Consider the following 27,535-nt stretch of genomic DNA (forward strand, 5'->3'; position numbering starts at 1 on the left):
CTTCCCCATTCATTTCAGCACAGTGCTCTAAAAGGGATTGTATTTCATTATTTTTATTTATTTATTTATTTTATTACCCTGGAGCAAGAATACTAAATCTTACCTAGTGTTGCTCTGAAGGGCCAACATTAATTCCCTGAACTAATTCTGTCCATTAAATTGTTGGCAAATTAATATAGTTGATTGGAATGATTGATTGGTGCTGATTTATTGTACTTTATCGAGTCAGGTTTGTCCTGTACTGAATAAGCTTAATCAGAAGCTTTTTCCCTCATGAGCAAGAGAAGAATAAAAAGATTCAGAAGAATAATGTGGCAGACGTAAACAGTCTGTGGTCTCCTCTTCAGTCTGTTACTCTGCCTACGTCCCACATGCAGCTCATTACAAGGTGTTACTACTCCTGGCTTAGGAGAATGTACACACTTATTCCAGTGTTGTTAAAGGGACTGTAAATCACATGCTGATTCCACTTGTCTACTATAGTGTTTTTTTTTTTGTTTTTTTTTTAAATGTAGCGAATGTACACCATGTCCAAAAGTTTGCAGACATTTCTTATATTTTTGTGTGTGTTTGGGTTTTGTGTAATTTGAATTTCCACATGGGGAAAAACAAACTCCCCCTTTGTGTGTGTTCATTCAGTAGTTGGGCATCATTTAAGGTGGAATGGTGTGTTTGAATAAAAAGCGACTGTATCTTGGTGTCTGAAATGTAACTTTTCTGTAAGTTTGATTTCCCACAGAACCTCATTTGTAAATCAAGTTGTTTAGTTTTGTAGCACTTACGGTTTGTGTTTACTTTCATGGCGTTAGTGAATTTCTGAATTTAGAGTCAGTTCCATATTAAGTAATGTAACTACCTTTTTTAACTGTACCTACCTTTTTTTTTTTTGTTTTGTTTTGTTTTGTTTTTTTTGTTTTTTTTGGACTTGCTTTGGTCAAAGTCGCACAGCAGCATTCTCCCACTGTCTAAATAGCCTTGTTCAGAATGGCTTGTTCAAAATTTCAGTGCCTATTTCTTTAAATGATAATGAGCCACTTGTTCTTCACCCCGACCCCAAGCACAGAGCAGTAAAGAGCGAGGAGCCGAAGCTCTTTTTCTTTTTTCTTTTTTTCTTTAGCAGTTTTAGTTCAGTTTTGCAGTTTTTATTCAGTGCATTTATTTCTCTATGCTCGTTGTGTCCGTTTTGCTGCGTTTAACCTCGTCTTTGTACTCTCACACATGACCTCACCAATGCTGTTATGGCATTAAAAACAGTATTAAAAACAGTATTCCAACATGTATTGTGAAATTGAGTAGAAGAGTAGAAGCTATTACTTCAGCTGGGGAAAGCACACTGTTCATACCCTTCATTTCAGAAGAAAAGCTGGATGAGCAGGAGTCCACAAACATTTAGGGATTAAACAGCATGTAGTGTGTGTGCGTGTGCATGTGTTTAAATTACAGCTATGCAGATTGTGGTGCTTGTGTGTGTTAGAGAGAGAGAGAGAGAGAAAGAGATGATGAACTGATCTGTCAACAAAACAACAGCCCTGAGACTCTGAGGCTGGGTGTAGTGTTTTGTCTGATCTGATGGAGTATCTGTGTGGAGATGGTTTCTCAGAAGCACTGAACCTTTAAAGAGCTACAGCTCTGCAGAAAAATTTCATTTACTTCCATGTAACACTGGGTTATAATTTTACCTTAAAACTACAGTTTCAAAATCATTGTGATGCTCCACTGAGCTTTAACAGGGAAAATAGAGCCTTTGTCCATACTCCATGCTCAGCACTGCACAAACTGCAATAATGGTTCTTTTCTACTGCAGGGTCTCTACTCAATTTGACTCTACTTGTCTTTTCCACTTCTCCATCAGGTAAATCTGGTCCTGGTCCTGGAACCAAAGCTTGCAAAGCACTGATTGTCCAGAGTCGTCACTCTCTGCTACGCAGTGCAGACATCCAGCACAAACTCTCCATTTGTAAAATCTCCCGCCACAGCATATATCACATATGTTTTTATCCGATTCACAGCTTGTAAAATTACGCTATGGTCTTTTGAAGCGGTTCAAACGCTCCTTGGATCGATGTCAAAGAAAGAATCCGTTGAGAGCTGGACGCTGCTACAAGGAAGAAACAAACTCTACTGATCTGTCTGATGACAGACCAGTACACGAGTAAACAATACTTAATCATACCACAGCCATTGTTGTGGTTTCCAAAGTACACTGTTCCTGTTAGATAGGGTTTTGAGATGATACTGGATACATTTGATATTACATTTTGGGTGCAGTGTGAAGCAGCTGAGCACTCTCCTCAGAGGTATGGGGGGTGGGTGCAGACCCTCACGCTGGGTCTGCGAGTGTTTGAGAGAGAGCTGTTTTTTTTCAGGGGAATTTACAGACAGCTGCTTCGTGTTAGCCGCCTGGTGGAGTCATCTGGGTCAAAGGTCACACTGGGCTCTGATGTTACTAATGCACTCTCCTGGGCTGGGGAGGGGCTTTAGAGCAAGGAAGAGAGAGGGAGTGGGAGGGCAGAGAGAGAAACAAAAAGGAAAGAGAGTGAGAGAAAGAGTGAGAGAAAGAGAGAGAGAGAGAGAGAGTCTCTCTCTCTCTCTCTCTCTCTCTCTCTGTCTGTCTGTGCCAAGACTCTGAGTCACATCACTAACAGCAGATGTTAGCCACCAGCTAGCATCTCCTCATTCTGCTGGGTAAGACCTTCTGTTCCACACACACAAAAGTCCTGGAATCTAAATGGTTTTATTAAATGTGAGAGAAACTACTGGAGCTGGCTTGTGCCTTACTCACAAACTCTAACACATACACGCATCCATGCACTCACTCATGCATACATGCGCGCACATACACACTCTAATTCCCATACAAACCCACCAACCTATACTCACTCTGATACAAACAAGCTCACTCACTCACACACACACACACTGACTCCCATACAAACCCACCAACCTCTACTCACACTGATACAAACAAGCTCACTCACTAACTCACTCACTAATGCACACGCACAAACGCACGCACACACACACACACACAAAGAAGAAACCAAAGTAGAACCACTGCTACAGGCGGTTAAATATATGTGATGAAGTTTGTAGCTGATTACTTGATTCTTGTGATTGTTCGGATAAAGAAGACGCACCTGTTTGACCCAGAGTACTTTAAACAGAGATCATCTAAAGCTGAAAACTGGAGTCCACTTTTACAAACTCTTCATCTCTCTGTGACAACACACATCACTCCGGAGTGACTATCGGTCAGTTTCACACAGAACGGAGACACACGACTCCACCTGAGAAACGGTGTGTGAGGGGCGTAGGGTCTGGGATGAGACGGAAGGGATGTGGCAAATTAAAAACGTGTCTGACCAGTTTTTCTGCACTTTGTTATTACATAGATATTCACAATAATATCCAGAATATAATATCCATATATAAGAGACCTGTCCACTGGAGTTTACCGTGTTAACCCTCGCTGTAATCGCTGTTGAGGAGCTCATATTCACAGCGATCTTTCCCCGCTCTCTCATCTAAACTGTGTTTTTCTGTTTTCCAGGCATCAGTCCTGCTGTCACGGACAGTCTGCAGCAGCTGGAGGAGAGGGGAGCCCTGGACAGCATCTCAGAAACGGTTAAAAGCTGAAAACCACAGAGGTCAGAGCTCTACTAACTCACTTATGTAAAATTAAATATTGAAGCTGCTCTAGCGACGGAATTTCTCACATTGTCTGGCTCTCTCAGCTGCGGTGGGCCTCCTTTTTCTCCACTCATTGCCCATTCTCTCAGCTCCACTGACCACACAAGGGCACTGTGTACTTCTACAATTTAAAAACTGTAGTTTGCTGGTTGCTCTTCATACTTTGTTATCCCCTTTCACCTTTGTTCTCCAATGTTCAGGACAGTAACAGTCATTTAATTGATCAAACAATTATAATTGTCAGTACTTTTTTACAGAGTAAAATTTGAAAGTTTTTTTTAATTTTCAATATGTAAACAGTATTTTTAACAGCTTTTCTTGTTTTAGGTTATTTATTCCAATAGAATGCATTTTTTAAAGTAAGATTTGTAAGTTTGAGTTGTAAGTTTGAATACTTTTAAATATTACTTAATTTTCATAGTAAACATTTTCTAAATGTTAGTAAATTATAAAAATCACATAATAGCATTTTTAAAATAATATTTAAAGATAAAAGTTTAATGACTTAGTTTAGGTTTTTATGAAATACTAGTCATTTGTAGTGAGTTTTCATAGTAAAAGTTTTGGAAGTTTTAATAAGTTCTTTAAAAAAATCAAACGATTATAATTTTATTAAACCAGGTGAATATTTATCAGAGAGTTTTTTAATTCAGATTCTGTTTTAATGAAACCTTTTAATTGAAATGCATTAAAATCAGTCCATATTTAACAGAATTTAACCTTTGTTACAGGGAAAGCTTCTATTCAGTTTATACAGTGACGGATTCATGTGTCTGAAAGTTGTGTTGGGAGACCCAGAGGTGTGACAGCGGTGAACTCTTTCCTCAGAGAGTGACCCCTGTTAGTTTGACCTATGTTGTGTTAGTGAGCTCTTCTGTAAAAAGAAGTTCAAAAGCCTGGTGTCACCTGGGGGACGGGGATAGAGAGATTTGTGTGGCGTTTCCTGTTCAGTGTAAAAACAGAGGATGCTGGAACTTTGCCTTTGATCAAATTCACACGCACCCAGCCCCTACACGCTGAGATAAATCACTCCCCAAACAGCCTTTTAGGCCAAACGGACTCCTTAACTGTCTCCAGAGATGGCGTAATTAAGAGGTTAGTGAGACTTTATCCAGAAACACAAGCAGCAGCAGAAAATCAGAGGACAGTCATTTTATCACAGTCATACATTTAAGAGGAGCCGAGGGGTCTGATCCAGAATATTCATTGTGAATATGTGGAGAAAAACTCTCAACTCTCTCAGCTCCTCTGATGACACAGGAGCGCTGTGTATTTCTACAATTACGGATAGTAGTCCACCTGTTGCTCTGCATACTTTGTTAGCCCCCTACATTCATCCTGCTTTTCAGTGCTCAGGACCCCCACAGAGCAGGTATGATTTGAGTGGTGGATCATTCTCAGTGCTGCAGTGACACTGAAGTGGTGGTGGTGTGTTAGTCTGTCTTGGTGCTGGTAAGAGTGGACAGTGAGTGGATTGAAAACTCCAGCAGCACTGCTGTGTCTGATCCACTGATGAATACTGATCCACTGATGAATGAGAGCAGTTTAGTTTACCTAGACACCATAAATAAGCAGAATAATCAGACCATATTATGAGTTCCTCAGGACTGAATACTTTACACCTCTTTGGATATGCTTAATTTATTGCTTACAATTTATACATAAAAATTGTCATTTACTATGGAAAACAGGTTACCCATCACCAGGCCCAATCCTAGTTACCCCCCTCTGGTGCAGATGACACCAAAGCCATTGTCTGTCCCTCATACATTTCTGGGCTTAATGTATATTTTTCTCGAGTTGGTAAAAACATGTTGGAACTGTGTCTGTGGGATGTAGCGATGCACAAACAAGTGGAAGAGTCTCTCTGTGAAACTGGGTCATGGCTCTCTAGGAACATCTTCCTGAATTTAAGAGCCTCTCTTTTACAGATTACACCATCCGCAGTGATTAATTCATCAATGAAGCCCCATTGAACTGATTACAGCAGCTATCTGCACAGATATGTGACTTTATTCGTCTCCCAGAAAGAAACAAGCCCGAAACCAAAGAAAACAAAACGGAAAACATGTGGAATGCAAGCTCACAGCCAATCTACTTTAAACAGATTGCTTTTAAAAGAGATTTACTGTTATGTAACATTCATCTGGAAGTCTAATCATATCTGAGCTGCTGTATCGTATGGATGGTGCATATAAATAAAAGAAACAGAGATTTTGCTGTTTCAGGAATAAATAACATGACTTCATGGCTAAATGTCTGGACATTTCATCTCTGCCTTTTGGCTAAAATTAGTTTTATTGGGTTTTTTTTTCAAAATAGACCACTTTTATATTTGATTCTACTTCATGTTTATAAATGGATGTGATACTGCACTTTGTGAAAATGCTTCCATCTTTTGTATCCTTTATAATTTTGTTGTATGTCAGCTGATTTGTATGTCACATTTAAATCGGACATAATATAAAAAAAAAAACTTCCTTGTTCATTGCATGTTCACATTAAAGTGTGCATCTGGTGTCCAGCAACCCACACACTGAAACAAGACCCCCCCCCCGAGTCAGTTTTCTGTGTGCTGAATAAGTCAGAATACATGGGATAAAAAAAGCTGTTTTGATTCTGCTCCGCTTCTGACGTCAAGCGCAGAGACTTTAGAATTGCCCCGTCTCCTCGTCTGAGTCTGTCCAATCACAGCGCTGGACCCATGTTTATGTGAGAGTGCAAAGACGAGGTAAAACGCAACAAAACTGTTTACATAACAAGCATGGAGAGATAAGAGCACTGAATGGAGAAAAGAAGAAAGAGAACCGAGCGAAAAGACCAGAGCTTCTGCTCCTTGCTGCTGTGCTCGGGTCAGGTTGAACAGTGAGCAGCTCATTATCATTTAAAGGAACAGGCGTGTTTAGACAGGGGGAGAATGCTGCTGTGGAACAGTAAGAAGACAGCAGCAGGAATATCACTGTCAGGATATGACAACATAAAAAAATTTGTTCCATTAGGAAGTAAAGATTATTTAGATAAGTCAGATGTGTGAGTCCAACATGAATGCTGTTTTTCCTATTCACTGTGAAAGCTGCATCAAAACAGTGAAGATTAATTTTAGCATTAGCATGAGCTTCCAGTGAATGACCTCACATTTACTTCACACCAAATCTTCTTTGTGTGCTTCTTAAACGAGAGCCTCTGGTAGAAACAAATTTGCTAAAATGTGCTCCTTTGAAATCCACCCCAAAATAACTGGGACATATTGTCCTCCGTGCTTTTAGCAAATCAGACGCTGAGTTAGCTTCAGACATGAGAGACCTCTTCTCTGTTAGAAGCTCCATAAATAAATAAAGCAGTCCTTCAGATCCACACTGGGGTATGTTCTCTATGTTGTGGGTGGGGCTTGCCAGTTCGATCCTGGGTGATGCCCCAGCCATCTTTCATTTAGGGTTTAAATGAACAGTGATCCTGCTGCCTCTGCCCAGAAAACGAGCACATATCGGTCCACTGGCTTAAGAAGGTTGGTACCAACCATCAGACCGCTCAGATTAGTGTCCAATGTACACAAAATAACTAGTTTATACGGGCGGCACAGTGGCACTGCAGGTAGTGTCTCTGACGTACAGCTCCAGGGTCCTGGGGTTGTGGGTTTAAGCCCTGCTCTGTGTGACTGTCTGTGAGGTGTTTGGTGTGTTCTCACTGTGGTGTTCTATAGTAGTACAGATTTACTTTTTTTGTCTTCTAAAAATAAGTCATCACACAGCTATTAATGTCCAAGAAGCTGGCAACACAAGTGAGTACACCTCACAGTAAACATGTCCAAATTGTGCCCATAGTATCAATAATTTGTGTGACTGCCATTATTATCTAGCACTGCCTTAACCCTCTTGGGCATGGAATCCTCCAGAGTTGCACATGTTGCTACTGGTGTCCTCTTCAACTTCTCCATGATGACATCACAGAGCTGACAACTTGCGCTCCTCCACCTTTCGTTTGAGGATGCCACACAAGTGTTCAATTGGGTTTAGGTCTGGGACATACTTGGCCAGTCCATGACCTTCAACTTCTTCAGCAGGGCAGTTGTCATATTGAAGATGTGTTTGGGGTCATTTGCATGCCCAGTTTCCCAAGGGAGGGGATCATTCTCTGTTCCAGAATGTCAAAGTATGTGATGGAATTCATGTTTCCCTCAATGAACCGCAGCTCCCCAGTATCGACAGCACTCATGCAGCCCCAAACCATGATGCTGGACACCATCTGAGCCAAACATGTTTATCTTGGTTTCATCAGACCACAGGACATGGTTCTGGTAATCCATGCTCCTCGACTGCTTGTCTTCAGCAAACTGTTTGCATGCTTTCTTGTGCGTCAGGTTCAGAAGAGGCTTCCTTTTGGGACGACGGCTATAGAGACAGAATTGATGCAGTGTGCGGCATAAGGTCGAGCACTGTCAGGCTGACCTCACACTTCTTCAACCTCTGCAGCAATGCCGGCAATAGAGTGGACAAAGAGAGCTTCTTTGGTCGACCATGGCAAGGCCTGTTCAGAGTGGAACCCGTCCTGGAAAACCTTGGCCTGGTGGCCATGACCTTGGCCACCATGCTGTAGCTCAGTTTCAGGGTGTTGGTAATCTTCTTATAGCCTATGCCCTCTTTGTGGAGAGCAACAATTCTATTTTTCACATCCTCAGAGTTCTTTGCAATGAAGTGCCATGTTGAATACCCAATGGCCAGTATGAAAGAATTGTACCCAAAGCACTGAATTTAACAGCCCTGCTCCCCATTCACACCTCGAACCTTGTAACTCTAATGAGTCACATGACACCAGGGAGGGACAACGACACAACTGGGCACAATTTGGACATGTGCACTGTAGGTGTACTCACTTGTGTTACCAGCAAATTTGGACATTAATGGCTGTGTGTTGAGTTATTTTTAGAAGACTGTAAATCTATACTGCTATACAAGCTGTACACTCACTACTCCAAGTTATATGCAAGTTTCATTTCTATAGATGTGTCCCATAAAAAGATATAATAAAATATTTGCAGAAATGTGAGGGGTGTACTCCCATTTGTGAGATACTGTGAAGCAAACATAATATAAAAGTCAGAATGGAGATGCACCCTGCTCACATACTACACTTTGCCTGAATGTCTGATAAAGTAAGACATGAGTTCAATCATAAGAATTTAATGAATGCAAGATAAGTGCTGATTTAAGTTCTCTTAATATATATGGGTCTAAATGTAGCAACTACCGAGGCTCCATTCTCACTATTACAGCTCAGTGGATCATCTCAATAATTTTGAATCTCTCTAGGTCAAGCCGCAACAAAAAAAAAAGAAAACATTAACTGGCAGAGTAATATTGGCAAAAAGGACTCCGAAAACTGTCCAAATATATTGTTGCTTATTTATAACAGTGAACCAGATAGTGACTTCAGAAGTGACCCAGGCCAAAACAACAAACAAAACCCCACACTAACTACTTTATGGACACTGGCTAACCTATACAAAGAAAGACACAGGCACAGTTATAACCTTGCTCCCTTGCTGCACATAAACAGAGAAAAAAACCCAGGTTCCCCAAACAAAATACCAGCCACTCCCTACAACCAGTACTATTAACAAATATATACAATATATCCACAAGCATCCAAGACTAAACGGGATGGGAAAATATGTAAGAAACTAGCAGAGCAAAACACACAACACTAGGTCAAGTGAGGAAATCTTCCTCCTGAGTGTGAAGTTGGCAACTCTTTTATAATGAAACCATAGACATGGATTCTGGAATGGAGCAGGCAGGAACCCCGGACTGGATCTCAAAAAATGGACAAGATAAGAGACACAAGCATACCCATGCCCATAACAGTAATTTTAAGGTAATTTACTACCTAGAGTTTCTTTAAAATGGAGAAACGGATGTTCTAGCAGGTTCAGTTCTACATATTATTTTAGTGCTGGGTATTTATGTTCTCACCACCAGCTTTCATATTTTCTATATTAGCATGGCTAACGAATATGGCCAAGTATTGAGGACACTAGCTCATCCAGAATGTTGTCTGAAATGTAGGCTCTGGACTCCCCACAACCTTGAACCGTATAAGCAGTTATGAACGAATGAATGATCGTAACCTGGAGCGTTTTTACTAAAACTAAAACATTAGACTGCTGAACACTACTGTAAGTATCTGAGAGTGGAGAGACCTCTTTTTGCTTTTATGCTTCTAAATTACTGGAACAGTAAGGAAGTCAAATTCAGTAAAAAAAAAAAAAACATATAAAAATATATTTTTACCAGATTCTTTATTAAAATGTTATCAACATTTATAACATTTAATGTTTATACATTAAATTCAACATATTTCTTGAGTATTAATTGTTAATTTGGTTAATTAAAATTATGTTCTTGTCACTGTTTATTATTTTATTATTTTTGTATATCCCTTGTTTTTTGTTTGTTGTTGTACGTTTTGCTTTTATTTTTTAACTTCATTCTTCCAAGTTCAGGTGCTGTTGAGGATTAGGTCTGCACTTTTATCATCTCAGAAGTATTGTGTAGAGCTCAGTCTGCCCAGAGAACACAGTTCCACTGCCCCACAGTTCAGTACTGGAAATTTATACTACTAAAACCCTTGCTTAGCATTGGCTAGCTGTGTCAGTGCATCTATTCTGTTGGTAAGGGCTATTCAGATTATACAAACTCTAATAGTTGGTCATTAGGAGAGGTGTCTGTTAACTTTTGTACATAAACTATATCATTTTGGGAGGTAAATCTGTAATTTAAAATGCCAAATCATCATAATAATTGTATTTTAGCTGACCTCGCCTCCTGGTGACCAGACCTCTGAACTGCAGCCTCAAGCCAATTGTGTTAATGGAGTCGTCCACTGTGCAGTGTTGTGACGTGTAATTCAACACTTCAGTGCTATTGTCTGTTGCATTTGAAACATAAATATGTGTGATTGGTGTGCAGTAAGTGTTTTTTCAGCTGTATAAAGGTCAGAGTGTTTCAGGCCTTTCTGTCTAAACACAGGAGAGTGTTTTTACTTGTCTCATTTTGCTTTTGGTCAAATATGAAAAAGGGATTTTAACTGCAATCCAATCCTGGCTTTGTTTTCTACACAGTGCAGTAAAGTGATACACCACGCTGCACGACTGGAGCTCAGTGTTATCTGGACCAGCTCACTGATGTAGCCGGCTTTAATGCAGTTCATGTCTGAGAGCCCAGAGCTGGCCTTTTGTTATTGTTCAGACGCTAGACAGACACTTGTCTGGGACTCGGCTTTAGCTCATGCCTTGAAACTCAACCAGTCACATGATTATCATGTGTTGTGGGGTTTAAAAATGGAACAGATTTTAGTAAGGAGCGGGTAGTGTGTGTGTGTGTGTGTCCATAGTGGCTGCCCCTTAAAGTTGCAATAAATAATTTTTACCACCAAAAAGTAGTAGATGATACATTTATTTTTTTAAAAAAAGAACAATAAAAAGGAAATGGCCTGACTGAACAAGTTTACTGTCCGTAGAGCGGGTCCCCCATATTGGATGCTTTTAGGTTTTGAAAATTGTATATATTGCATATTTAATACATAAAAATATAATAATACAAAATTAATTTTTTTAAGTGGCTTTTTTTTATTCACTCTTTGAATTACCACAGAAACTCATTTGTAACTTGTTGTTTAGTTTTGTAGCACTTTCAGTAAAGCAGTTATCCATCTCCCGATTTTGGAGACTGCAAAACCAGGGAAAAAAAAAAAAATATATATATATATATATATGAGAGACTTCTGAATGTAAGTGTTTTTTTTTTTTTTAAATAATTTCATGATCATTGCCTTTTAAACTAGTAATACGTATGGAAAAGTTAAGTCTCCACAAAAAGAATCAGAGTCTATGTTATATCCTCAAAATTCACAGATGAAATTGTGTGTGTGTGTGTGTGTGTGTGTAAATGTCCATGGGGTGTAGTTTTTGGCTGTAAGAATTTATTTTAGCCCTGGAAGAAAATGAGATGAACCGGGGGTCTGGCTCAGTGTGTGTTTAAGGGGTAGGGGGAGGGCTTCTCAGAGGAGTAGAGCCAGGCTGGATTTGTTGGGAGTTTTTTTTTTTTTTTTTTTGGGAGTGTTTCTGTGTCATTATTGTCTCTGAGAGCCAAATTTTCAGAGTTCTGCTTTCTAATTATCTTTGATCTCAATAACTCCGAGCCACAATTATGCCCTCCGACCTCAGACAGTAATAATGGAGGGCAGTTGCTGATAAAGAGCCACTTCAACTTTCTTTCCCTCTTTCTTGCTGTTGGGTTGTTTGGGAAAATTGTGGAACCGTGGCTGAAAATCTTGGTGAAAATAACAGCATCCTTCATCTCCTGCTCTTTCATTACAGCTCCAGTGGTGTTGGTAATGCTTGGGTGAGTTGCCGGTCAAGGAAAAACAGTAATTAACCCCACACTGTCCTCTTCTTGACCCCCACAGAGGACACAGGCCCTTATTCGTTAGATCTGAGCTGCTCCACATCTGTTTCAGGCGTCTGTCCTTATTTACACAATTTAAATAATCACTTTCTTAATTCATGGAAGAATTTTGACATTGAGCCATTAAGAGAGCCACATCAGACAGCTCCTCAGCCGGTGGTTGTCCTTATGGGTGGAGTTAGGTGTCAAGCTGTGAGTGCACTGCTCCCTCCATTAGGCCTATAGTGTAATTTTAAAAACAATGACACGTGTTTCTGAGTGTGGCAATGTGTAGTGAATGAAGCTGATAAAACTCAAGTGACTTACGACGGACACAAAACTAAACTCAGCCTAATGTTTGTTTCACTCATTCACTTCTGAAAACACTTAATCCTTTATTCACTTTGTTCAGATTCACAGTGGGAGCCTACACTGAATCATTGGCCACAAAACAGGAACACACCCTGGACAGAGCACCAATCCATCACACTCAATCGGACCTATGGACAGTTTCACACACTTACCCAGTCACTCACACACCTTTGGACAGTTTCTCACACTCACCCAGCTTCATTCTCTCTCCTAATCACTAGTGTGAATGTTCACTGTGAAAGTTGGTTAAAAACGCAGGTCAATTTTGTTGTACAGTGTTAGAATGATCATAACACACGTTACACATCACTTTCACATCACATTGTTAGAAACGTTTGACCCTAAGCTGCGCCCTCTAGTGGAGGTATTGCTCCACATTCATGCCAACATAGAGGCAACATGGAACTGTGCGTGCAGTGACCATTACATCGTTTCCAAAAGCCATCTTCTTGATGCAACAGAAAATAACTCTCTTTGGTGCAGAAAACAACATTTTATACATGTAGAAGTTACATAAATCGGTTATAAGGACTGTATATATAATTTTGTTGTTCTGTTCCTTTAACCAGTCTTTAATGTGTCTCACTGTGAGTGAATTAATGAGAATGAGAGCATTTCTCTCTTCTGATGTTTACGAGGTCAAGTACCGCAGCTCTGAATTTGTGAAAATAAGGAGAAGTGGAGGAAAAAGAAGAAGAGCAGATGGAGCGGGTCCAGCTGATAAACATCTGGCTGAAGAAAGTGTTCAGAGGAAATTAAACTTCCACACACAGCAGTGCCGCTGGAGGTTTTTTAACCCTGTGTCCACTCACACACTGAAAGGGGCAAACAAAGTATGCAGAGCAACACAATGACAACAGTCTGTAATTGTAGAACTACAAAGTGGAACATGAGCGCAGAAACAATGATGTGGCTGTAATGTTATGGCTAGTTGTGTATCTGTATTTGCCTGTCCCCAGGCAGGACAAACAGGAGAATGCAGCTGGAGCAGATATTGAATCAAAAAAGCCTTTCTTTATGAACTCAGATTTTATTTTTAGATATTGATTCTGCATTTTGTTTCTCAGAAGTTTTGGTCCAGTTTTGATACCGTCCTCACACTGTAAGGCTGCTTAGTCACTGCGATTTTTCTCTCTGCTGCTCCAGATTTATGACTCCTGCACTCCTCTCCCTCGCATCCCACACACACACACACTGTAGGGACTGTTCTGACGGACTCTGGAACTCTGGATGCCTGTGTTTAACTGCTGTGGAGTGAATTATGGCTGACTGAGCATTGCTATCTTGTGTCATGTGATCTTCAGTTCTAGAGTTGCATTTAAAGGCATAGTTCACAATTGTAAACAAAAAATACTTTTTATAAAATTCAGTTGGTGTTTCCTCACCATTTAGTTGCTCTCCAGTCAGTGTTCATGCTGAAAACTAGTTTGATTTGTTTTGTGATTTGTACGAAGCGTCAGTCTCTGTAAAAGAGTGAAAAGACAAACTGGCTCTGCAGTATGCTAGTCAATTCAATTTTAATTTCTCTCTCTCTCTCTCTCTCTCTCTCTCTCTCTCTCTCTCTCTGCTCATGGCAGAGGCATCTGGAGGTTTTTAGAAAATGGAGAGACTCCAAATATTAATTTTAATATTTAATTAAGTAATACTGACTGACTTTGCTGTTTCAGATCACTTAAGGTGCAAATGTTTCCAAACTCAGGACACGGCTAACTGCATTACCGAAAGTACTACAGAACTAAACAACTTGAGTTACAAATGAGATTCTGTGGTAATTCAAACAGTGAATAAAAACCCTTCAGCCACGTACAAACAACAGTCGTTATTCCCCTCAACAAGCCATTCCACCTTAAAAAACAATTAGCTTCGGAATTGAAACAATCAGCGTGTACTGTAATTGCCCACATTTGTAGGTGTTATCTTTCAGGCTGCATTTACATTTAAAGCCTGATTAATCAGCTCAGATTTTTGTTCCTGATTGGTATCAAAATATCACATGATTATTGTAATTACATCAGTACTAAAGAATTTCACTTAAATCGGTTTGGGTTTAATATCAAGTTTAAAATCTATTGTTGTAACTAAAAGCAGTAAACACACAGCTTTTCTGACACTCATTTATGACTTATGCCACACCCACTTTTAGTCTGTTATTAAAGGTTTCAGTATTAAGGTACTGATACTGCTATCAATATTATCATTCAATACTGAACTTCAGTGCATCTTACAATATTAAATTTAAGCCACTCCTAGTTTGTCTATTATTGAAAAAGAACATATCAAGCATCAAGTTTAACTTTTTAATACTCACTTTCAGTACCAAATTTCAGCATTTAAGTAGTCATTTAACAACCATCAGCCAATAAGTATTCTCTTTTAGGAGTCTAGACTCTTGATAGACTGGTTAATTTACGTTTTTTCTCAGATGGGATTAGGCGGACATTCATGAATATAAGTGTCCTTTATCTGTTGGAATTGCACACATGCTCACACTGATACGTGTATGCAGTTCCATCCCAAATGGGCCCCTAAGCCCTGTGTAATGTAGTATGTAGTCCTTAAATAATGGCTTCTACACTCATGCATGGTGTGGTGTATCCAACACAAATCCATTTGTACTCAGCTCTCACATGCATGGCTCCTCTTGTAATATTCCATACATTATTTTGGTGACGAAGCCGTAGTTTCATGATCCATGCAGTGCACTCTGTAGGTAGCCCAGTGCCATTTGAGATATTTCAGTTGCTGGGGATGAGTAAAAGCAAAAATACACATGAAATCCGATCTGGCCATTAAGATTAATATAAAGGGAACTAGAATCTGATACACATCAAATCTAGCAGCACAAGTGAAAGGCTGTGTTGGCATGTCAAATCTACTTTTCTTTTTTCTTTTCAAATGAGATTTGTGGGCATGTGACATGAATGTGAATACATCTCCTGCATCTTTTGTCCTGTATATGTGCGTCTGTTTTTCCAGTTTAAATGCAGTGCATTATCTCACAAATCAGACATTTGGCAAAGTACATCAGTGTATCAGTTTGAGCATGCTGATGTTTCAGGGACAGATGTGTTTACATTACAGACAGATAAAGGACACTTAGATTTATGAATGTGAACTGTCAAGATAGCCAAATCCCATCTGAGCTTTTTTTTTTTTTTTTTTTTTTAAAAAGGAATTGATTAATCAGTCTTTAGAAATAGCCTAAATATCTCAAATCTGATTTGAAAAGAGATGATTAACCCTGTACACACAGCCCCGAAAAAGTCTGATTTGTGTCACATTAACCTGCGTCTTGGGTAATCTGATAACAGTCTGTCAAGACACATAACTTTTCACACCTCGCACTAGGAATTAACAGGTGACCAAGTGATCTAATTCCACTGGGTCCAATTCTGATTATATTCCTACAAAATTTCCTCTGATGGATGGATAGACTGCACACCTCCGTTGCTTTTTTTCCCCCAGACAGAAATCAAATCAATCGTTTCATCCTCTTTGCTCATGATCTAAAGCGGGCGTTCTGAACTGTTTAGACAGGGGGAGAACGCTGCTGTGGGGCTTGTGATGTTTTGACCAAAGCAGGTCACAGACCTTTCATTAAGAACCAGAACTGTGATCCACAGTGGGGAAGAGGGAGGATATGACACTTATTTTTTTTTCATGCAAATGTTTGTTGCACATTTCAACTTTAAAACTCTGACAGTAATTTGTTGCTGTTGGAAAAAAATGCATTTTTGACATGGTGTTAAAATATTATTATGAATGGACCAATAGAAATGCTCCAAAAACACTACTAGGATACATTAAAGATTTATTTACTCTCACACACACACACACTATATATATATATATATATATATATATAAGGGGACATAGTTAAACATGTATATAAAGAGTCCCCTATTTAAAATATGGCCTATTAAGTTAAAACAGGTTTATAAACAGAGGGGTGTGTGTGTTTCTCCTCTCGTATCTTAGTGCTGTTGCTGGGCATGTGATGTCACTGCTGTCTTAACGTGATTGGTTCTTGTGTATTTCAGATCCTGTGAGTTGGCTAGGAACGAGGCAGAAGAGGAATATCCCCCTCCCTACATCTCTCCATCCTTCCATCACTGGCTCCTACAGTTCTTCCCCAGTCTTCCATTTCTCTCTCTGCTGACCTTGCTGACCCTGGACTCACTGGATTTTCCTGTGAAAACAAAGGCTGGGGGGCTTAATTTATGAACACACAAAATGAAAATGGGCGGCTGATGTCCAGCAGACATACTAAAGTCCATACGCTGCCAGGGCTGGGTATCAAAATACAACACAGTTACAACAATTCCATCAATACTAAAGATTACACACACCTGTGTGTGGGTTTCATGTCAAGTTTAAGTGCTGATGTAGTAATTAAAAGAAGTAAACACACCCCCTTCTGACACTTATTTATACTTTAAGCCACACCCACATGTCAGTAATTACATTGATACTGCTCTCAATATTATCATTCAGTAATGAACTTAAATAGTGCTCCTTCCAATATCTAGGCTCCTGAATGGCTGGTTTATACTCATTCCACATTCATGTTACATCAGTAACAATTTCCTGTATTTACTGTGTATATAAACGTTCAGTCATTTCAGATTTAAGCCACACCAACATTTAGTCTGTTATTGAAAAGGAAAAAATCAAACATCAAATTTACTCTTACAATACTCATATTCAGTACCAAATTTCAGTATTTCAGTAGTCGTTTTAGCACCCACAAGCCAATGTTCCTTCCAGAAGCTAGACTCCTTACTGGCTGGTTAATTTATATTTTGCAGATGCTGTTAAAGACAAGATTTCTTTATTTATCAGTAGTCTTTTACAGTCAGTAGATTTTAGGTTTTAGCCTCACACACATTACTTTGTAGTTACAAACTATAGTAGTGTTTAGTAGTCTGTTACAGATCATAAATAATTCACCGGTTCTAATTGAAGCCACACCAACATTCAGTGTCATAGTTAAGCTGTTGTTGCGGGTATCAGTATTGTAAGTTTGTTATCCCATTAGTCAAAGCATCTGTGAGCCAATAGGAATATTCCTTTCAAAGTCTAAACTCCTGATTGGTTATCTAAATTCCAGGTGTTGACAGTCCTGTAACATTTGTAATTGAAAAAGACGTATCGACAAATGCAATACAGAGTATTAAGCTAATGACATTGTCATTCACTACTGACATACATGTGTAGTCTTAGCCAATAGAAATGCTCCCCCCGATATCTACACTGTAATTGGCTGTGTGAATCACATGCTGTAAGCATGTTATTAGCGTCAGAGCTCCTAAATTAATCCTCACTGTAGTAGTTTGCGGTTCGAGAAGTAGGAAACTAAAAAAAAGTTATATAGCTATTGTTCAGGATCAGTGATAAGGTATCGATACCAGTGTCAAAATCACTTAGGATCAAACTATACCCAGCCCTGCTGACTCCGCTCACTCGTCTGGATGTGTGTGCCTCCGGGCTGGCCCCGAGAGCCGAGAGTCCGAATCGGGATCCACCACGGCGGCCTTAGCAGACGGAGCAGACGCAGCGGAGATGCCGACCGAGACGTTGACGGCAGATAGCAAGCCGGCCGCAGGCCAGTGCTGCTCTGGAGGAGGAGTGGGGGGGTTTGCTTCGGCTGTGCCTTTACGCATCCTCAATAAAGGCCCTGAGTACTTTCGCCGGCAGACAGAGCAGAACCCCAAACGTCTGAGCGCCGTGGAGAGACTAGAAGCAGACAAAGCAAAGTACGTAAAGAGCCAAGAAGTAATCAATGCCAAGCAAGAGCCTGTAAAGCCTCAGGTGCTGGCGAAACCTCCTGTGTGTCCTGTGCCAGCCAAAAGAAGTGGAGGATTCGGGGCATCCTCTTCCCTAAAGGCCTCCAACAACAATGCTAAATCTGACACTTGTGCCACCACCACCAAGCGCGAAAACCTAAACCTGGAGATCCTCAAGAACATCCTCAATAGCTCTTCTTCATCCGAGGGTCCGGCTAAAGCCTCTAAAGTGGGAGCCAGGAGCTGGGCACCTCATCGATCTTCTGAGACGTCAGAATCCATGTTCACAGAGTCATTAAAAGTGCCGTCTGTGGTGATGCAAGGCCGAAGAAGTCCAGGAGGAGGAGGCAACCTGAATCTGAGTAGACGTCTGTTAGAGGAGCGAGGTGAAGGTCATGGGGAAAGGTCTCAAATTCACGCTTCGCAAAGTTCCTCGGACATCAGGAGGTTGTGCAATGGGAAGCCCTTCCGCTCATCGGCTCGAAGCAGCAGTAGTTCTGCTCCTCCTCTGCCTCCGAAACCCAGCGCCAAGGCTTTAGCTGCCTGCAACAACCTGCTGGACCAGAGCCCCCTGGTAGGAACAGGTGGAGAGATGGAGCTGGACCTTGGGGTCGGGGGATCCTCCGTGACCCGCAGACCCTCGTTACACCGCTCAAAATCGGACTTGAGTGATCGCTACGCCAGAGCTGGAGCTGACGTGGAGCGGTTCTTTAATTACTGCGGCCTGGACCCTGAGGAGCTGGAGAGTGTCGGGGTGGAGAGTTTTGCCCGAGCAAATTCGGACATCGTCTCGCTGAACTTTCGCAGTGCAAGCATGATCAGCTCAGACTGCGAACGCTCACGGCACAGCAATGAAGACGAGGACGGGCTCTCAGACGACGAGGACGAGGATCCGGCCGACAGAGTGCCCTACGGCATCTCTGCTGTGGAGAGAAACGCTCGCGTCATAAAATGGCTCTACAGCATCAAGCAGGCGCGCGAATCTCAGAAAGTCTCGCATGTCTGAGACTCTTACAGCAAACAGACACGAGAATTGTATGTACATTTGAGAGGACAATCCATGTTTCAGCCAACTTGAAAGACCTTCTCGGTGAAGCCTTCCTTCGTTATTTTTTTTTTCTCTTAGTTTGCAGCTGTGTTTAAGCCCGGTTCAAGCAGGTCTCAGTTTCAGGGGGTGGTTCTGTTATGTAATTTGGACAGATGGGTTTGGCCAAATCATGTGTGAAAGTATCCATGTAATTCCCAAAGATAATTCACACTGGAAGGTCGTAGCCCAGAGGTTTGACAGCAAGTACCACTCTTTAATTCTGGCCTGGTCATTCCATTAGCAAGCGCATGGAGTATCGGATCCAGAGAACTATTACTGAGACACTTCCATCTACAGCCTGTCACAGATTCATATCAAATTCAGATTATTCCAGGTTACTGTCGATTTGCAGAAACTACATGCGGATTTAAACTGAAATAAAATCACTCCTCATTTATTAGATTCATATTGGATTAAAATCACTCCATGTTTATTACTCTCAGACTACAGGAGATACATGCACTGCAGATTCATACCGGATTCAAACCAATTCACATTTATTTGATTGTTCAAGCTACGCACACTCCAGGTCCAGACTGAGTTTATATTCACACTTATAAATGGAAAACTGCAAAACTACACCAACTGCAAATTCATACTGCACTCTGATCACTCCATGTTCATTACCCTTGGACTGCAATAAATACTCTGCACTGTATGCTGCAGATTCATACTGGATTTAAATCACTCCATATTATTGAACATTACAAGATGTATGCACTACAAATTCATGCTGGATTCTAAAACACACCATAATAATTACATTGTACAAGCTAAAGACACTGAAAATTCTTACTGGATTCAGATCACTCCATGTTTATTGTCATCAGACTGCAAAAACTGCGCACACTACAGATTCATACTGGATTATAAAACACTTCACAATTATAAGAGTGTACAAGCTAAACACACTGCAGATTCATACTGGATTAGAGTCACAGATCTCAGCAGTACTTCGTTACATGGCGCCTCCCCGGGTGAAACTGATCTGGCTCGAATAGGGCTTTAATCGCTTTTCTCGTTCAGTGTATTTGGGAATCTGCATGACCCCCTGAATAATTCAGAAGCCCCTTTACGGTGTTCAGCACCTCACTGCAGTTCATTACCGTGCAGGTGTCTGTTATGATCTGTGGAGAGCAACTACACCTTGCTTCTACATCACCACGCCCACTTTTTTTTCTTTTTCTTTTTTTAGGGTCCTTTGTTCTTGTGGGTGTTCTCGGGCGCACTGAGCCAGGAAGCCATACGGGAATGAGTGCAGAGCATCAGTGTGTGTAGATCTGACTATCCTTTCCTTTTTTAGCTTACTTTCTCCTCTTTTAAAATTTTACCGATTATGCATTAAGACCTGTGTGTGTGTGTGTGTGAGCGTGCGTGCAAACCAGTGTGAATAGGATACAGAAGCATGGTTCGGCCCCAATATCCCTCCAGAACTCTCCTCGTCTCCCTGGAAAATCCAGCAGTATCAGAACCACCGTCACAGCGTTATTAATGTAGCTTTTCCTTTGTTGTTTGTCGTCCATGATGTTCCTTGTTCCAAAAGTCTTCTCTTTATTTTTCTTTGTGGTAATTCCTCCTTTCTTTTGATCTGTGTAAATGCTGTAAGAAAATGTATATAATTTTAAAGTTGTTGGCAAAAAAGAAAATCTACAAGAAATCTGAACACAAAACGTAAAACAGGAGCTATGCTGTTGTGTGATGAAGATCCCGCTACGCTGCTACAGCTACGGTCTGTCCCTCGTCTCTGGGTTCACATCACAGACTGTCCATCATCCGCTCACCTCTGTGCATCACTGTTGTTAGAACAACATCTGTGTTAAGTAATTTCCAGATGGTACTCAGCTGTTACTTTAAAAAAACAAAACATCAAGATTTGTTCATCTTTTAGTTATTTTCAGTTTCAATAAATGGCTAGTTTTGCCATCATTTGCCATCAATGACATGGTAGAGTGGTATTTTTATTAATATTATTATTGCAACAGGGAAAGGTAATTTTTAAAAAAAATATTTATCTTTTGATGCAGAATATCATCAGTATAATGGTGGTGCAACCATATGGCTGCGGGGTTTAGATGTCCTGGGTGGGATCCTCTCCTCGGGTCACTCTCTTTGCGGAGTGTGGTATGTTCTCCCAGTGTATGTGTATGTTTCCTCCAGGTGCTCTGGTTTCCTCCCACAGTCCTGGGTGAGTGTGTATGAACCTCATTTTGTGGACAGGGGCATTGTCCTTCTGGAGCAAGCTGAAAACATGTAATTGTCTAGAGACTTTGCAGTGTGGCGTTCCCCCCACAGGAACCAGGCCAAGCTCAAACCCTGAAGACCAATATCCAGACCACTTTCCAACCTCCAGACTTTACCTCTGGCACTCTGCAGTGCATTGTGGGATTGTTTACGTGCACTGAAAATTGTCCACTACATTTTTGGATACTACTACAAAATGGCAGAACCCCAAAATAGTGCACTATATAGTAAATAGGACACAAATTTGGACATGAGGTACGTCTGTTAATTTCACATCTGCTTCACTTTGTCGGCAGTAGGGTATTGGCCGCCTTTTGCCCCCTACTGGACAGGAGGTGCATGGAATTAAGTATGTAGCCATGTCGGTTACAACCTTGTGGGTCTATATGAACTTTGATTTTGTGTCCATTGCCAATTAATGTGCAATACTTTTTTTTAACAAGTAACACATACATTATTTTGTCGACTTATTAATATTGTGACCCAGGCAACACAATCTCTGAACATTTACTATATGCTTAAAAAAACTTAATCAATATTATATTCAGAATTAGGATGAATACCATTTCTAAGTTTTTGCGAGGGATGGTGGGGTCTCAGTCCTTGTTTGGAAATCAACCCACAGATGTCATTATTTTCTCCTTTAACCTCTTACGATCATCAGTGCATTCTTAGTTTAATGTAGTTTCAAGGGATTGTGGCCTTTTACTTCAAAACAAGCAGAAAACAGCACTAGTAGCAGCTGACGCCTCTGCAGTTAGCTGTAAATTTACAGTTGAACCCTAAATGGTTAGGTAATTAGATTCTGGTGCCTGAGGTTGCTGCACCATTTGAGGTGGAACGGGAAGGTTTGAACAAAAATTCAGAATAAGAATCTGAATTCAGGATCTGAATTGTGGAACCCTTTTGAAAGCAAATGAGCAAACTAAAGTCCAGCAGCGCCTCTGATATCACTGCAGACTTGCAAAACTGCTGATGTCATATCAGGACTTTGAAGGGTCATCCTGTTTCATAGAGGAAGATTTTGACAACTACACCCTCACCTTGTAACTTGGCTCCAAGGGGGCAAGATGACACTCAGGTATGGGTAAAAACAAGAAATGTGATTCACCTTACAGTTAGAAAAGCAGAAGCTGGGCTAACTAGACACTCTGGGTTGCAGCATAATGCAACAATTACACAAGGTGGCATTTGTGTACATCAGAGGTGGGTAAAGTAGCCACAAATTTTACTTAAGTGAGAGCATTGTTGCTTTAGAACAATATTCATTCATTCATTCATTATCTATAACCGCTTATCCAGTTCAGGGTCGCGGTGGGTCCGGAGCCTACCTGGAATTATTGGGTGCAATGCGGGAACACACCCTGGAGAGGGCGCCAGTCCTTCACAGGTCTTTTGAAAAATATGACATGAGTTAAAAAATACTGAGTGAAAAAGCTAATCAAGTACTGAGTAACTGCTCAGTAACTTTGTTGTTTAATAATCAGGATATCAAATAATACACCTGAATGCACAAAAATATAAAACAGCAATGAACAAATTCTGGAGAAAGCAAACAAAGCTGGAGAATATAATAATAATACATTAAAATCTGTGTTTTCATGCTCACACTGTGAAATAACTATTCAGCTTTAACAGCAGCTGGCTGTTAAGCTCTGATTGGTGAAACTAGTGGCTACATTTGATTGGTGAGACGCAGTCATGTGACAGAACCTCTGTTGGAAGCCTCAACAAAATGAAACAGAGACTGTGCATTGGATGGATCGATAAAAATAAGTAGCGAGCAGAATGTAGTTCAATGTAACAGAGTAAAAGTACCCCTTCTTTTTCACAAATATGCTCAAGTAAATGTAAAAAGTATGCTGCATTAAAACATTTGGTGTACATGTTCATTTTGTATTTGGTGAACATTGTGACATTTTAGTGAATATTTTTTCATTTGTTTTGGCTGGTGATCCATCCAAGGGTTCAATCCCCTTCTGAATAAGTACACTGCACTACACCAGTGAGAACTTGGGCAACACTCCTCATACTACAGTTGCCTGTATCAGGATTAGAGTGGCATCTGGATAAGCATCTGCTTAATGCTGTAGACATTTCTAATTTTTTCACTTTGCTTTGTGACATACAGTAATGTATCTAGCACAAAGCAAGGTAATATCCAACAGTAATGCTACGTCTTGCTCTTAATCATCTCCTTAAAGTCTCAGACCCAAAGGATAGTGTTCGCCAGAAATCCCGGAATGGGAGCTGATATGGGATCAGGCCTCTTATATCCCAAGAGGAACTGATCTAGAATCAGTGTTGATGAGCCAAGATGGCTGACAGAGCCTAGTTTAATGATGAGCTCTTTGCGGATTCTCTTCAAAATGTGTGTGTGAGAGAAACAGATCTGTATAATCTGCTGGTTTTGAAGTGTGTGTGATGAGGAGGCTGAACTGATAAGGCAGGAATGCTGGGAATTGGAGTGATTTTCTCTGTTAGTAATCCCCCTGGGGTGAACTGTGCTTCTCAGGATCTGATAGGTTCCTTGGCTCCTCACTGGTTCCTTTCTAAGAACACGTCCAAAGGCCCCCTCCTTATCTGGACCCCACCTTTCCTTTAGTGACCTGGACGGCCAAGTCTTCTGAAATGAAGGAATTTGTCCCTCATCGCTGCAGTGACAGCTCTGACACTTTGAGAGCGATTTACGCTAGGTTTCAGAACATTGCTGTGAGGATTTGATGGTATTCTGCCACATAAACATCAGTGAGGTCAAGTACTGGTGTTGGATTTTTAGTTCTGGACCACAAAATTCCACTTCCAGTCCTCCCAAAGATTCTGGATGGAGCTATAATGAACAGTTCCGTTGCTCCACAACCCACAGAGCTGTACCCCTCTGGCCCACATTGGTGCTGAGCCTGGTGACCTTAGACCTCATGTGCAGCTGCTCCAGAACACTCCATATTATTTCATGCTTTTCACATTTTGAATTATGCCTTCAGTTCAGCTCCTGAAGCCCTAACAAATGGGAGAGCTCACTCAGCTAAAAAAGCCTAAATACCATTCATATCACTGGGCTTTTTCCATCCATCCATTATCTGTAACCGCTTATCTAATTCAGGGTCACGGTGGGTCCAGAGCCGACCTGGAATCATTGGGCGCAAGGTGTGAATACACCCTGGAGGGGGCGCCAGTCCTTCACAGAGCAACACACACACGGTCACTTTTGAGTCACCAATCAACCTACTGACGTGTGGTTTTGGACTGTGGGAGGAAACTGGAGCACCCGGAGGAAACCCACGCGGACACGGGGAGAACACACCAAACTCCTCACAGACAGTCACCCAGAGCCGGAGTCGAACCCACAACCTCCGGGTCCCAGGAGCTGTGTGACTACGACACTACATGCTGCGCCACCGTGCCGCCTCACTGGGCTTTAAAATAAAAAAATTATATAAATAATTGATAGGTACCAAATGCACCATATATTATTATTATTATTATTATTATTATTATTTTTATTATTATATTTCCCTTGACTAAATATAAAGCAATTTAAACCTTTATTACATCAATTAAATTTGATGATTATATACATATGATTCATATTGTTATTCATTTCTGCAGATTAAATCTAATAATGAAAGTTAATGATTATATAATAATACTAATAATACTATATCAAATTATTATAATAATCATATTTTTATATTGAATGATAATTGAATAGTTATTATTTAGCATGCAGATATTAAGAATATATGTACAGTATTTTCATTGTTATGATACAGAGATAACATAAAAATGGAATAAAATGATATGAAATGTAAAATATGACGATGATAGATCTAAAATAAAGTCTTAGTTTATTGACTATATGTTGTATAAACGTGAATAATATGAGATTGTTATGGCTGTTGTTGTGGTTGAGCATAAGTGGAGTGTTGTGGTTGTGCTGCTGTGAGACGTGCCCCTTGCAGGACCCTCAGAGACAGAGTAAAGACAAACGTAGGAACCGTAATCCTGGAGGGAAGAAAAGGCTGGTTTCAGGACTTTTTGTGGAAGTAAGAGTCTCTACTCTCCTAGGAAGGCTTAGCATTAGATCTTGGAATATTTCTGTGAGGATTTGATGTCATTCAGCCAAGTAAAGTTCAGTGAAGTCAGAAGGTCTCCCAGGTGCTTGCCCAGTCCCTTATCATCTGAAAACTGCACAACTGTAACTCGCTCCTGGCTGGTCCTCCTCTCCGAACTGATTCAGGACACAGCAGCATGACTCGTCTCCATTCTTCTCAAGTTCACTCAGGTCACTCTGCTGCCATGCTCCTTTACTGGTTTCCTGTAGCAGCTGCATCAGATCTAGAACCTTGATGCTTACCTACAAGCTACTGAAGTGAGCACTAAGAGTGTGTGGAAATGCATTGAATTTGCACTTATTCTGTACTTAACTCTTTCTCTCTAGGTCAGAGAAAACATAGGGATTTTTTGTTATTGCATTTATTCTGTGTTTAATTATGTATTGTTTTTTCCAGCTGTCAGTACTGCACTCCTGGTCTGGGAGTGTCTGAGCTCAAGAGGATTTTAGACACTAACCTGTTTGTACAAACTCAACACATCGCTTTTTTAAGTTCTGGATGAGATCACCTGCTGCTGAATAACAAAAGAAAATACAAATATAAATGCAATGTAAATGTGGATCAGAAATCCACTCCAACTGTGGACAGTGAAAATGGACATTTATGTTGATAAAATATGTCATACATTGTTTCTGTGGGTTAGAATTGTCCTCTGTCCTCTCTCTGATCTGCAGCAGTAAGGGTGGACAGGGGGCTGTGGACAGTGTTCAGTCATGCGAGAATATTATTGACCTAAAAAGCTCCAGTGTGGTCTTTGGTCCACTATCAAAGCCTCCACACACATACACTAACTCTCTCTTTCTCTCTTTCTATCTATCTATTTCTGAGAGGTTGAGAGCTGTAATGAGGGATTTATATAAACCACACTCATTCCACATTTCACAAATAAACCTTTCAAACACAGCGATCAGTATCAATACTGATCAATCAGAATAACCAATGCTACTTTAAGAATTAGGTTGATTTTTCTTTCAACTGAGCTCAAAACAAGACAAATACAAACGTATACAGAGAAGTATTGAAAAGAGAGAAAGAGACAGTGTTGGAGGGAGATGAAGAAAAGTGGTGAGAAGATTAGGAACAGAAAAAGAGAAGAGAAAGGGGAAATATGGAGAGAAAAGAGGGACATGTAAAAAGGAGTGAAGAAGGAAAGAATAGAAAAAATAATAAGTAATAAATGAAATAAGTTGAGAAGAAAAGGGAAAAGAGAAGAGAGAAACAAGTACAGAAGAAAAAGAAGATAGAGCAAAAGAAGTCAGAAGAGAAAAGAGTGAAGGGGAAAAAAACAGAAAGAGAGAAATAAACGTAGTGAGAAATGAAAGGAAACACAGGCGGACTGTTTGTGAAACTGTCAAAGCTTTAAACACAGCGCCATCTGCTAGAGCTCTGCTCTAACTACAGTCACTAAACGTGCACACCCCAACACGACTTGCTTTAGCTCAGGTATTACTCTCCACTTTTTTCCCGTGTGTGGGTGTGGTCCTTAATTAAAATATTTACAAGCTGTTAGGACATTTATGCCAATAAACTTAATAATCTATAAGGATATTTCTCTGTTGACTCATAAATAACTGGGTTTGACTTATCATAAAAAACTATCACTAAATTATGGAAGCCTGTTTCCGCCACATAAATAATTTTTAAAAAGGCTCCAATTTTTATTTTTCATTAATATACAAGTTGTTACTTCAATATTTCGAGATACTATCTCATTACTTTGAGATACTAAGTCAATATATCGAGATACTAACTCATTATTTTGAGATACTAAGTCAATATATCGAGATAGTATCTCATTATTTT

The 27,535-nt window shown here is 40.3% G+C and overlaps 1 protein-coding gene across 3 annotated transcripts in view; it reads left to right on the forward strand.

Annotated features, from left to right (window-relative positions):
• fam110b (family with sequence similarity 110 member B) overlaps window positions 1-21,302 on the forward strand; it is a 51,595-nt gene extending 30,293 nt beyond the window's left edge. The window contains exons 2-4 of one of the 3 annotated variants that reach the window (XR_010800517.1): window positions 3,551-3,647; window positions 16,544-19,379; window positions 20,572-21,302. Coding sequence is in view for 2 of the 3 variants with exons in the window: in XM_066662272.1 (XP_066518369.1) it covers window positions 18,066-19,295 (1,230 nt within the window). In the remaining variant the exon portion in view is untranslated. Of the gene's footprint in view, window positions 1-3,550; window positions 3,648-10,302; window positions 10,358-16,543 lie in introns of those variants that run through there. The other 2 variants (XM_066662272.1, XM_066662282.1) reach the window with 2 other exon arrangements.
• The last annotated feature ends 6,233 nt before the right edge of the window (window positions 21,303-27,535 follow it).

The sequence above is a fragment of the Hoplias malabaricus genome, chromosome 1 (genome assembly GCF_029633855.1).
Source record: "Hoplias malabaricus isolate fHopMal1 chromosome 1, fHopMal1.hap1, whole genome shotgun sequence".
Lineage (NCBI taxonomy): Eukaryota > Metazoa > Chordata > Actinopteri > Characiformes > Erythrinidae > Hoplias > Hoplias malabaricus.